General features: G+C 39.1%; 1 protein-coding gene across 4 annotated transcripts in view; it reads left to right on the top strand.

The window, feature by feature from the left end:
* Positions 1–11,500: 11,500 nt before the first annotated feature.
* pcmt1 (protein-L-isoaspartate (D-aspartate) O-methyltransferase) overlaps positions 11,501–13,788 on the top strand; it is a 61,619-nt gene continuing 59,331 nt past the window's right edge. Inside the window, exon 1 of one of the 4 annotated variants that reach the window (XM_012963074.2) lies at positions 11,501–11,755. In XM_012963074.2, coding sequence (XP_012818528.2) covers positions 11,701–11,755 — 55 coding nt within the window. In that variant the 5' untranslated portion in view covers positions 11,501–11,700. 4 annotated transcript variants of the gene reach the window in all.

The following is a 13,788-nucleotide window of genomic DNA, read 5'->3' on the forward strand; positions in this document are numbered from 1 at the left end:
TCCCAGCAGTACATTACCAAATTTCCAAAGCACTGCTCCAGAAAGCTGCATACTTTAGATGTCAAGGTCAAAAATTCCACTAACAGAAGGTTTATCCCAGAAAATTATACATTTTTAGAAAGAACAGATTCTGGGGAATCCAGAATATGTAGAACTGCCTGTCTACTCCAGACTACCAAGTCGCAATTCTTTCCTAAATTTATTGGTTTTTATCAAAATTTGTGAAATTTCTTAAAAATCGCTTCAAAGCTTCCTGTCTATAGTATCTTATCTCCTACAGGTCATAAAGTAACCAGATAAAACACCCTAAATATGAACGCCAGGGGTCCACTGAACAGTTTGATGCCCAATATGTATAGGTTTACCTAAGTATGTGGCATGTAGCCCCAATGTGAACATACCCCCATATGATCTATCACTGCTGTCATTCCAGCTTCGGCAAAATCAACACATTTACATAATTTTGTGTGGGATAACGCTACAAAAAAGTATGCTCACCCCAGAAAGCCATATATTTTTGGAAAGTACACATTCCCCCGAATCTAAAATGGGTACCTGTGTCTTTCTACTCCAAAGTACCAAGTCGCAAAGGTTTCCTAAGTTTGCCGATTTTATGACATTTTCAAAAATCACCTCAAAACTTCCAAAATGCAGCATTTTATTTTCTATAGGTCATTAAGTACCAAGATAAAACACCCTAAATATGAACCCCAGAGGTCTACTGAACTTTTTGATGCCCACTGTACATAGATTTATCAAAGCACATGGCACTTAGAGATCCCAAAATATACCTTGTGCACACTAATTTCATGGCTTACCTTTACCTAATTCATAAACACATGGCAGTTTTATGTGGGATAGAAACTGCAGAAATGTAGGGTAACCCCTGGAAACCATATGTACAAGAAAGTACATGTTCAGACAAATCCAACATGGGTAAAGAGTCCTTTCTACCAATCTGCAAAGATTTCCTAAAGCTAGTGGTTTCTATGACATTTTAGAAAATTGCCTAACAATGTTGCAATGTTGCCGCATTTATCTCACACAATTTCTTGCATACAAAGGAAAATCACCCCAAATAGGAACACCAGAGGTCTACTGAACAGTTTGATGCCCTATATGAATAGATTTACCAAACTATGCAGAGTACAGGGGCACCCAAATGAAAATAGTGCATATGAATTTTCACGAATGACGCTCCGGCTCGTGCAGTTTTTGCACCCGGTATGTGTATTATGTGCCATAAGACCACCTAACAGTACGGAGACCCTAGAAAACCATACATTTTCTGAAAGTAGACATTCTGACAAAACAAAAATGGGTAAATACATCTTTCTACTGCAAACTACCAAACTACAAAGCTATGCTAAACAGAATGGTTTGTATAGCATTTCTGAAAATTGTTACAAAGCTTGCATTTTGCCCCATTACTTAGCCCACATTTCATAACGCACCAACATAAAAAACCCTAAATATGAACGCCAGGGGTCTACTGAACAGTTTGATGCCCAATATGCATAGATTTACCAAACTATGTGGGGTACAGAAGCTCTGACTTCTGACTTCTATAGATCAAAAACTCCCAGCAGAAAATTACCTAATTTTCAAAAATGATGAAAACAGCAGCACTCCAGTTGTTTTGAAAATGTTGAATCTTTACTTAAGTGCCAAAGGCAAGGTTTCGGGCTTCAATCCAGCCCTTTATCAAGCCTAATTTTCAAAGCATTACAGCAGAATATGGCATACTTTTGATTTCAAAGCCAAATATCCTGGTACATTAGGTTTACCCCCAGGATACCATATTTTTTTTTAAAGTACACATTCTGTTGAATCCGAAATGGGTAACTATGTCTTCCAACTCCTAAGTAACAATGTTTTCCTGAATTTTTTTTCTATAAAAAATTATGAAAATTCAAAAAAATCGCCTCCACTTTCAAGCCTCATATCTCCAATGTCCGTAATGCAATGGCACTCAAGGCTAAAAACAGGATAAACCTTTACTTCAAATCTTTTATTGCGGTAGTGCAACGTTTCGGGGCAAAACAACCCCTTTATCAAGCATTGATAAAGGGGTTGTTTTGCCCCGAAACGTTGCACTACCGCAATAAAAGATTTGAAGTAAAGGTTTATCCTGTTTTTAGCCTTGAGTGCCATTGCATTACGGACATTGTTGTATTTTTGGAGGGTGCCGATCCTCTGGCAGTGAGCACCGGGCGTTCGTTTGTTCTGGAGAGTTAAGGGTGTGCGAGGAAGGTCTTTTCTGTAAGCCTCATATCTCCCACATAGGTACCAAGAAAACATAGGTACCAAGAAAACACATTCTAAATATGAAAGCCAAGGGTCCACCAAACAATTTGATGCCCATTGTGCATAGGATTAATTATTTGGAATTTAGAGACCCCAAAAGGAAGTTAGTACATACAAATTGTCCCGAGATCGCTTTAGCTACTGAAAATTCAACATGTTTACTGCATTTTCCGTGGGGTAAAAACACAAAAAAATACAATGATCCCCCCGAAACCATATATTTTTGGAAAGTACACATTCTGGCAAATTCAAAATGGGCACCCATGTCTTTCTAATCCAAGTCGTAATGCTTTCCCAAAATTGCCGGTTGTGATGAAATACCTGAAAATCACATCAAACCTTCCACTTTCAAGCACCTTATCTCCCACATAACATTAGGTATCAAGAAAACACATCCTAAATATGAAAGCCAAGGGTCCGCTGAACAGTTTGCTGCCCATTGTGCATAGGATCACCAATGTATCTAGCATTTAGAGACCCCAAAAGGAAGTTAGTGCATACAAATTTCCCCTGAGATCTCTTTAGCTACTGAAAATTCAATAAATTAACTGAATTTTTGTGGGATAAAAACATAAAAAAAATACACTGACCCCCCGAAACCATATATTTTCGGAAAGTACACATTCAGGTGAATTAAAAATGGGTACCCATGTTTTTCTACTCCAAACTACAGAGTCACAATGCTTGCAGTTGTGATGAAATACCGGAAAATGGCAACAAACCTTCCACTTTCCAGCACCTTATTTCCCACATAACATTAGCTACCAAGAAAACACATTGTAAATATGAAAGCCAAGGGTCCACTGAACAGTTTGATACCCACCCACTGTGCATAGGATCACCAATGTATCTGGCATTTAGAGACCCTAAAAGAAAGTTAGTGCATATACGCTGCAATATTAGCTACCAGCATGTGTATTATGTGCCATAACACCCCATAGCAGTACGGAGACCCTAGAAAACCATACATTTTCCGAAAGTACACATTCTGACAAAACAAAAATGGGTAAATACATTTTTCTACTGCAAACTACCAAACTACAAAGCTATGCCAAACAAAACAGTTCTTGACATTTCTGAAAATTGCCACAAAGCTTGCAATTTACCCCATTATGTACCCCCACATTTGTAATGTATCAATATAAAACATTCTAAACATGAACGCGAGGGGTCTACTGAACAGTTTGATGCCCTATATGCATAGATTTATCATGTGGCGTACAGGGGCACACAAATAAAAATAGTATGTATGAATTTTCACATATGACGCTCCGGCTCATGCAATTATTGCACACGGTATGTGTATTATGTGCCATAAGACCACCTAACAGCACGGAGACCCTAGAAAACCATATATTTTCCGAACAGGATTCAGCCAAGATCCTGCCTTTTTCTGCAGGATTCGTCCAAATCCATGCCTCTGGCTGAACCGAGTCCGAATCCTAAAAACGACAAGACTTATTTTCGCGTAAACACGGAATTTGAAAAATGTTCCCATATTTAACCCTTCCAAAACCTAATTAGCATATGCTAATTAGGATTCAGTTTGGTATTCAGTCGAAATCCTTTACGAAGGAAAGATTGTAATTGTAACGTTTATGGCCACCTTAAAGGACAAGGAAAGGTTAATATAAATTAAAAGTAAATCTAAAGGCATTCTTTTTAAGTACTTACTGCATATCTAAATTCCCAGATCCCTGCTTGCTTCTCTGAGATATGGTGCTGGCAGCCTACAGCAGTGTGAAGACTCCAGTGACATCACTGAAATCTCTATGTCCTTCCTGTAGGCTGCCAGCGGCAGCCTTCCTATTCTCTGAGCATGTGTGTAACTTGAGCCTGTCTGCTGTTCTGAGCTACACATGCCCACCAGCCAATCCGAAGCGGATCTGCCGGGAAGGGAGGGAGGGAATGAAACACATGTGCAGTATGAAGCAGCGAAGCAATACAAAAATCTGATATGAGCTCTGAAAACTCGTGGATACCCAGCCAGGACCATCATCAAGACAAAATCAAGGTCAACCAAAAAGATCAGACCAAGAAACCGAAGGGAGCAGCGTAGCAACATAGAGATCCCATATGTTGCTTAGGACAAGACTCACAGGGGCTGATTTACTAAGACACGATTTCGAATCCGAATGTGAAAAATTCCGATTGGAAACGAACATTTTGCGATTTTTTCGTATTTTTTGCGATTTTTTCGGCGTCTTTATGATTTTTGCGTAAAAACGCGAGTTTTTCGGCATCTTTACGATTTTTGCGTAAAAACGCGAGTTTTTTGGCGTCTTTACGAAAGTTGCGCAAAGTCGTGATTTTTTCGTAGCGTTAACACTTGCGCGCAAAGTCGCGCCTTTTTCGTAGCGTTAAAACTTAAAAGGCGCAACGTTTCGTGCAAGTTTTAACGCTACGAAAAAATCGCGACTTTGCGCAACTTTCGTAATGACGCCGAAAAACTCGCGTTTTTACGCAAAAATCGTAAAGACGCCGAAAAACTCACGTTTTTACGCAAAAATCGTAAAGATGCCGAAAAAATCGCAAAATTACCGATCATTACGAAAAAAACGCAATCGGACGCATTCGGCCCGTTCGTGGGTTAGTAAATGTGCCCCACAAGGAAAAGGAACACTCCTTTGAGAACAGCAATATGCATTTGGTTTGAAAGGTGTGAAAGGCCATTTATACCAAACTGGGAAAACCATCCCTGAACAGAGGAGGGCGGCTGTGACACCACTCAGCAACATTATGCCGCCACGACATCCTTACCCTGGTGGTTTCACAATTCACACTTCAAGTCATGTACATTGAAAGATTATGAGAACCATTGTGTCATTGTGACTAGATCACACTTTCTCACACCTGTGAGTTTCAGCCAGCAACTAACTGAATAAATTCAATGAGAACGATTGTTATTGCGATAAATCCATATGCGCTACTTTCATTTTGGGGTCAGTACACACGACAGACTTTGGTATATCTATGCATATTGGGCATCAAACTGTTCAGTAGACCTTAGGTATTCCTATTTGGGGTGATTTGCCTTTGTATGCAAAAAATTGTGTGAGAGAAATGCAGCAAATTGCAACATTTTTAGGAAAGCTTTGCAGATTGGTACTTTGGTGTAGAAAGGACTCTTTACACATGCTGTATTTGTTAGAATATGTACTTTCTGTATAGTTGGGGTCTTACGGCACATAATGCACGGTCTTTGGGCTTTTTTTGCAGAACCTGAGTTGGCAGCTGAGAAAATTCATATGCACTATTTGGGTGCCTCTGTACACCACATACTTTGGTAAATCTTTGCATATTGGGCATCAAACTGTTCAGCAGACCTCTGGCATTCATATTTAGGGTAGTGTGTCATTGTATGTAAGAAATGTTGTAAGATAAATGTGGTAAGTTACAACAATTTTAAACATTTTTCAGTCATAAAAACTTTAGGAAAGCTTTGCAGATTGGTACTTTGGTGTAAAAAGGACTCTTAAGCCATGTTGCACTAGTTAGTATGTGTACTTTCCAAAAATATATGTTTTTTAGGGATCACCCTACATTTCTGCAGCTTCTACCCCACTTAAAACTGCCATGTTTATGAATTAGGTAAAGGTAAGCCATGGAATCAGTAAGCACAAGGTATATGTACCATGTGGTTTTATAAACTTATTTACAGTGGGCATCAAAATGTTCAGTAGACCTCTGGGGTTTATATTTAGGGAGTTTTATATAGCTACCTATTGACCTGTAGAAAATAAGATGCTGCAGTGAAAGTTTGAGGTGATTTTTGGAAATGTCATAAAAAAAACTTTGTGGCTTGGTACTTTGGAGTAGAAAGACATGGGTACCCATTTTAGATTTGAGGGAATGGGTACTTTCCGAAAATATATGACTCTCTGGGTTGAGCATACTTTTTACTACTTTACTTTTTATCCCACATAAAATTAGGGAAATGTGTTGATTTTGCAGGAGCTAAAATGACAGAAATGATAGCTCATGTGGGGTATGTTCACATTGGGGCCCCTACATGCCACATACTTAGGTAAACCTATACATATTGGGTATCAAACTGTTCAGTAGACCCCTGGCATTTAAATTCAGGGTGTTTTATCTTGTTGCCTAATGATTTGTGGGGGATAAGATGCTGCAAATTGGAAGTTTTGAGGGGCTTTTTGGAAACGTTATCAAAATTGCTAACTTTAGGAAAGCTTTGCGGCTTGGTACTTTGGAGTAGGAAGACATGGGTACCCATTTTGAATATACATATAGGGCATCAAACTGTTCAGTGGAGCCCTGGCATTCATATTTAGGTTGTTTTATTTGGTTACTTTATCACCTGTAGGAGATAAGATACTATAGACTGGAAGCTTTGAAGCAAATTTTAAAAAGTTTCACAAATTTTGATAAAAACCAATAACTTTAGGAAAGCATTGCAACTTGGTAGTTTGAAGTAGACAGTTTTACACATTCTGGATTCCCATCCGTTCTTTCCAAAAATGCATAATTTTCTGGGATAAACCTTCTGTTATGCAGCTTTCTGAAGCAGTGCTTCGGAAATTAGGTAGTGTTTGACCTATACAAATCTCCATAAAACTATATATATTTGATATTGGCACGTTCAGGAGACACAGGACTTTCCAAATCAGTTGTACAGGTATAGGACCCATTATCCAGAATGCTCGGGACCAAGGGTATTCCGGATAAGGGGTCTTTCCATAATTTGGATCTCAATACCTTAAGTCTACTAAAAAATCAATAAAACATTAAATAAACCCAATAGGATTGTTTTGCATCCAATAAGGATTATTTATATCTTTGTTGGGATCAATTACAAGGTTCTGTTTTATTTCTACATAGAAAAAGGAAATCAGTTTTAAAATTCTGAATTATTTGATTAAAATGGAGTCTATGGGAGACAGGCATTCCGTAATTCGGAGCTTTCTGGATAACGGGTTTCCGGATAAGGGGTCCGATATCTGTACTGTATTTTCCTGCATAAAATAATTTTTGTTTTTGCAGTATGTGTTTATATTATGGAACATATGATTTTTTTCATTTTTTAGAAGCCTATATCTTGTTACAGAATTGGAATTACACAAAAATTCTACCATATTTTAAAAGCATAGGTTGTCCTGAAGAAAATGATATATTTTTTCTCGGTTAACTAAAAGTCCCCCCAAGGAAAGGCCACTTAAGTGAAACAGTGCAAAATATTCAAAAATTGTCTGGCAGTTCCGCTTTGACCAAAATGGCTGGCAGTGAAAGCATTAAAGACAGGTGTGCAACTTAGTTTATTTAATGCATGTCATTGCATGCACTTTCTCTCTCACACCCATTTTTATTCACAAGCTTTAACACTCTCTCTTAGTTGCTGTCACACTTTCTATGGCACTTTTAGATTTACAGTGTTTACAGTGTTAAATGCAGAAGTGAACACTTTGAAACCGTTTTACCACGCTGCTTCTATTGTAAAATGCAACTGCAGCTTTAATGTACTTGAACTGCAGATAAATATTTGCTAATTACAGCCTTGGAGATATACAGGTATAGGACCCGTTATCTGGAAACCTGTTATCCAGAAAGTTCAGAATTATGAAAAGGCCATCACCCACAGACTCCATTTAAGTCAAATAATTCACATTTTTAAAAATTATTTACTTTTTCTGTGTAATAATAGTATAACAGTACCTTATACTTGCTCCCAAGTAAGACATAATGAATCCCTATTGGAAGCAAAACAGTCCTATTGGGTTTTATTACTGTTTAAATATTTTTTTAGTAGACTTAAGGTATGAAGATCCATATTACAGAAAGATCCCTTGTCTGGAAACCCCAGATCCCAATACCTATATACTATATTTAATATTCACTCATTCCCTTCCAGAATCACTGTACCTGTACTCAGAACTCAATAACTATATCTAAGCAGAAAGATGCTAATGAATGAGCTTTTGAAAAGGGTTATTTTGTCCAGGGGGCACCATAAGTATTTAAACTTTAGGTCCACGCTATGCTTTAGTGGGCTTAAAAAAAAATAAAACATAAGGGTAAATGTTGTTTGCATACTATGATTCCAATGGTAGGCAATAAAAAGAGCAAACATTTGAGAGATTTACCTTGAAAAAAAGCAAGTTGCAGGTAAAACATATTACCTGTGAAAAATATATAATAAAGCAGTAGAATTCTTAATAGATGAAAGTGAGTGTAGGACTGGCTAGACAAGAGATGACTTACTGTTAGGTCCATAAATATTTGGACTTAGACAACTTTTTTCTAATTTTGGTTCTGTACATTTCCACAATGAATTTTAAATGAAACAACTCAGATGCAGTTGAAGTGCAGACTTTCAGCTATAATTCAGTGGGGTGAACAAAACAATTGCATAAAAATGTGAGGCCACTAAAGCATTTTTTTAACACAATCCCTTCATTTCAAGGGCTCAAAAGTAACTGGACAATTGACTCAAAGGCTATTTCATGGGCAGGTGTTGGCAAGTCCATTGTTATGTCATGATCAATTAAGAAGATAAAAGGCCTGGAGTTAATTTGAGGTGTGGTGCTTGAATGTGGAAGATTTTGCTGTGAACAGACAACATGTGGTCAAAGAAGATCTCCATGCAGGTGAAAGAAGCCATCTTTAAGCTGTAAAAAGAGAAAAAACCCAACCGAGAAATTGCTATAATATTTAGAGTGGCAAAATCTACAGTTTGGTACATTCTGAGGAAGAAAGCAAGCACTGGTGAACTCAGCAAAAAGACCTGGACTTCCACGGAAAACAAGTGGTGGATGATCGTAGAATCATTTCCATGGTGAAGAGAAGCCCCTTCACAATTGTCAACCACCAAAGAACAACACTCTCCAGGGGGTAGGCGTATCAATACTCAAGTCTACCATAAAGAAAAGACTGCATGAAAATAAATACAGAGGGTGCACTGCAAGGTGCAAGCCTCTCATAAGCCTCAAGAATTGAAAGGCTAGATTGGACTTTGCTAAAGAACATCTAAAAAAGCCAGCACAGTTCTGGAAAAACATCCTTTGGACAGATTAAATCAAGATCAACCTATACCAGAACGATGGCAAGAAAAAAGTATGGAGAAAGCTCATTATCCAAAGCATACCACATCATCTGTAAAACACGGTGGAGGTAGTGTGATGGCTTGGGCGTGCATGGCTGCCAGTGGCACTGGGACACTACTGTTTATTGATGATGTGACACAGGACAGAAGCAGACGAATTAATTCTGAGGTGTTCAGAGACATACTGTCTGCTCAAATCTAGCTAAATGCAGTCAAATTGATTGGGCGGATTTTCATGATACAGATGGACAATGACCTAAAACACACAGCCAAAGCAACCCAGGAGTTTATTAAAGCAAAGAAGTGGAAAATTCTTGAATGGCCAAGTCAGTCAATTGAGCATGCATTTCACTTCTTGAAGACTAAACTTCGGACAGAAAGGCCCAAAAACAAACAGCAACTGAAAACCGCTGCAATAAAGGCCTGGCAGAGCATTAAAAAGGAGGAAACCCAGCATCTGGGGATGTACATGAGTTCAAGACTTCAGGCTGTCATTGCCAGCAAAGGGTTTTTAACCAAGTATTAGAAATGAACATTTAATTTCCAGTTATTTATTTTGTCCAATTACTTTTGAGCCCCTGAAATGAAGGGATTGTGTTAAAAAAATGCTTTAGTTGCCTCACATTTTTAATTTTGTTTACCCCACTGAATTAAAGATGAAAGTCTGCACTTCAACTGCATCTGAGTTGTTTCATTTAAAATTAATTGTGGTAATGTACAGAACCAAAATTAGAAAAAACTGTAGTTGGCCAGCTTGGATATGCTGCAATATATGAAGCCCCTGCATTGTTCGAAGCTCAGATCAGTTACCTGACTAGTCATGATAGGTTTCCGTCCCTATTCTGCCTGCCCTGCTCTACCCTGTGCCATACTCTGCCTGTCCTACACTGCCTGTATGTGGCATACTCTGCTTGCCCTACAATGCCTGTGTGTGCCTGACCTGCTCTACCCTGCCTGTGTGTGCAATACCCTGCCTGCCCTATACTGCTTGTTTGTGCCATAATCTACCTGCCCTACACTGCCTGTGTCATATTTTGCCTTCCTATGCTGTCTGTGTGTGTCATACTCTGCCTGCCCTATGCTGCCTGTGTTCCATACTCTGCCTGCCCTGTACTGCTTGTGTGTGCCATACTATGCCTGCCCTGTGCTGCCTGTGTGTGCCATAACACTGCCTGCCCTAGGCTGCCTGTGTGACCCATACTGTGCTTGCCCTATGCTCCCTGTGTGTTCCATACTCTGCCTGCCCTATGCTTCCTGTGTGTGCCATACTCTACCTTCCCTATGATGCCTGTGTGTTCCATACATTGACACAATTATCACTGCTCCTACAGTCTGAGTCTGAGGTATCAATAGGTGAACAATGTGGGGGGCTTACAGTCTGATCCTAAAATGTGAATAATGCCGGGGGGACAATGCAGGGATTAAAAGGTGTGAACACTACAGGTGATTACATATTTAAACAATACAGGGGTTTACAGTCTGAATCTGAGGTGTGAACCATGCAGGGGGCCAGTTAATTTCAGTACTGATACAATTTAAAACTTAGTGCCTGTCCATGGCATTGTACTGCAGCCCTTAGTTGGGCATAGTGGTATAGAAACAAGGTGACCCAAAGAATCTGAGTAAAATGGCATACGTGAATGTGGTTTCCTGATGGTCTTAGGCGACCCCTGTGAAAGGTATATATATGCTAGCACTCAAATATATGCTAGCACTCAAGCAAAACTCCGAACTGCAAATCTCCAATGAGAAATAAATCCTAAGCTCTTTTAGCCAGCTGTCACCTTGCACGACGTTTTGTCTCTAATTTTGGAAAATACGACCACAGTTCCTGTCTGCAGCCAAGCCGAAAGACTATATGCAGCGCCATCTAGCTTTCAACCAAAAGCTACGGTGATTACGCGACGAGAGCCACATAAATACACCACGTTGAATACTTGGACACGTTATTTTATATATGCACATCATACTGCAGTAACTCTCGGCCACCGACTCTATTGTGTAAGCACTCATTACATCAAAGAATTCTCCATTTAAAAACGAATTTACAAGAAAACCGGAAAAGCTGTTGTACCGCAAAGCGCCTGCGCAACCGTAAATGACGTACAGAAATGCCCGCTCTTGGCGTCGCTGACACATCTTGTAATGTGACAGACCTGGGCGTGGTTCTAGCGCGCAACCCTGAGCCATTACGAGGCCCTGCCTCTTCTTCGTCCGACGGATCCTCGAATGACGTCTCCTGGCTGGAAGTGCTGGGCTTTTTGGCGAAGCTGCTAGGCGCAGTCGCCGCACTGAAAGCAGCTGAGTATCTGCTTCGTGTGCTGTGTGCAGTCATGGCCTGGAAGTCAGGGGGAGCCAGCCACTCGGAGCTGGTCAACAACCTGCGCAGTGAGTGTGACACATTGACAGTCACACCCGGACCTAGTTACAGGCATATATGTATACACTCATTTACATTTTGGCATGTACATAGACACACTTTAAATGCAGTTCATTTTGCGATGGTTGTATGTGTTTGCAAAGTCATTAGTAGTAATGCGTGTTTTGTTTAAGCACCTTTAACTAGACCATGTGCATACAGTGTGCGTGGGAATAGTGATTTTTACAGTTTTAGAATTCTCAATCTTCTTAGCTTGGACTGTATGAACGGTATTAACAATCCGTGATGTTTACGTCATTTTCGGATCGTGTTATTCACTCTGAATTCGCGTGTTTCAAGTGATTGGGCATTAGCTTGCCTGCCACATACCTGCTTAAGTATATTGAGGGGGGGGGGGGCGAAATGACTGGTATACAGTGACTTATTTGGCATGTTTGTTTTTAAGTAATGTTATTGTGTTGAAAATTAAAGTAAGTACAATGAAAGTACTACATGCTTAACCATGTCTGGTTAGATGTTATACAATGTTATATCTCACATTTATAGATTTTAAGGTGTTATTATATGTTGTTATTTAGCCATTTGGTTCACTGATCCTAAACTTTGGGGTGGGGTCAGTTTATGGAGTAGTGAAAGCTGCTTTATCAATATTTAAGATGCCACCAAAATTCTGATTCACAATCTCATCAAATCACACTTTGACTTGTAACTCTATTTCAAATTGCCTTCCCCTCTCAAGACTCCCCTCTCCAGTCCATTAGGGTGATGTCACACAGGGAGATTTGTCACTGCGCTTATACAACAATATTCAAAAATCTTAATATTAAAACAAGCAATTATAATAAAAAAAAGTTTTTTTTTTCAAACTATATGTAGCTCAGGTTAATTCATTTTATGAGTTATTTGTAAAAGGTACCAAACGTTATTTTTTCCTATTATTGTATGCATAGAAACTCTATAAAGTTTACAGTCTATTCGAAATACAAAACATCATTTTTTATGAAGAGAATCAGTTATGCTATTCTTCCTTGAGCCTAGCTAAGATTATTTTTCAAACATTTTGAAATGCAAAAAAAGATTAAGGCATCCTCTTTCTTTACACTCTGAAGTGCTGCCTTCTTAATGTATATTGCAGTTCTCAAGAGAAGAAAGTAATTTTTAATTTGACTGTCTCAAAGAAATCCTGCTGGCTGAAACCCAAGTTTACGTGCAAACAAGTTCCTGCATATACAAGCAGGTGTAGCACTGATTTTCCTTTTAGTTACTGCAGGAGAGAATATATTTATCATATTGAGGTATGATCATAATTTTGGACAGCCTTACAAGTTATACATGAGCTCCCAACCTGAAGAGATCTTGATACCTGGCATAGGATCGCTTTATAGAGACCTGTCTCAACATGTTAAATATTCTCTGCAATCAACTGTAGTACTACTTGAGAGGGGAGCATATTTTGAAACAGTACAGTACAGCTAGAGATGCATGCAAATGGGCTGATATTTGGAAACTCCTAACAAACCATTTTTGCCATGAAAGGGATATTATATCAGTGTTCTATCAAGTCCATAAGAACTCTGCATAACACTGGCCCATATGTGATGGAGGCTCAAAAGAAGCTTTATGTAAACAAACAAATAAAAGCAGGACAGTATGCAAATGTGTGTGATGTACGATTGATTGACATGACCCTTGATCCTACATCACATAACGAATGAGTTGTGCAACATGGCCTTCTGGTACAAAGGGTATGAAGGGCTCCTGATGGGGTGGGGGGTTTGAAGAGATAATATTGTTTCCCTTAATCGTGCGGGCTCTGTTAACCTGCATTCCCATTGTGATAGGTGCCTTTTAAGTAAGTGAATGTGTTTCAGTTTCAATGCAATTGAGAATCTGACAGCATTTAAATATTGAACTGCACAAGAGATATCTAAGTGACCTGAACAACCTATTAAATATTTGCGTAGAAGAAAGGGGGCAAAATAATTTAGTTAGGGCTCTGGCACACGGGGAGATTAGTCGCCCGCGACAAAACTCACTGTTC

This window comes from Xenopus tropicalis, chromosome 5 (assembly GCF_000004195.4).
Source record: "Xenopus tropicalis strain Nigerian chromosome 5, UCB_Xtro_10.0, whole genome shotgun sequence".
NCBI lineage: Eukaryota > Metazoa > Chordata > Amphibia > Anura > Pipidae > Xenopus > Xenopus tropicalis.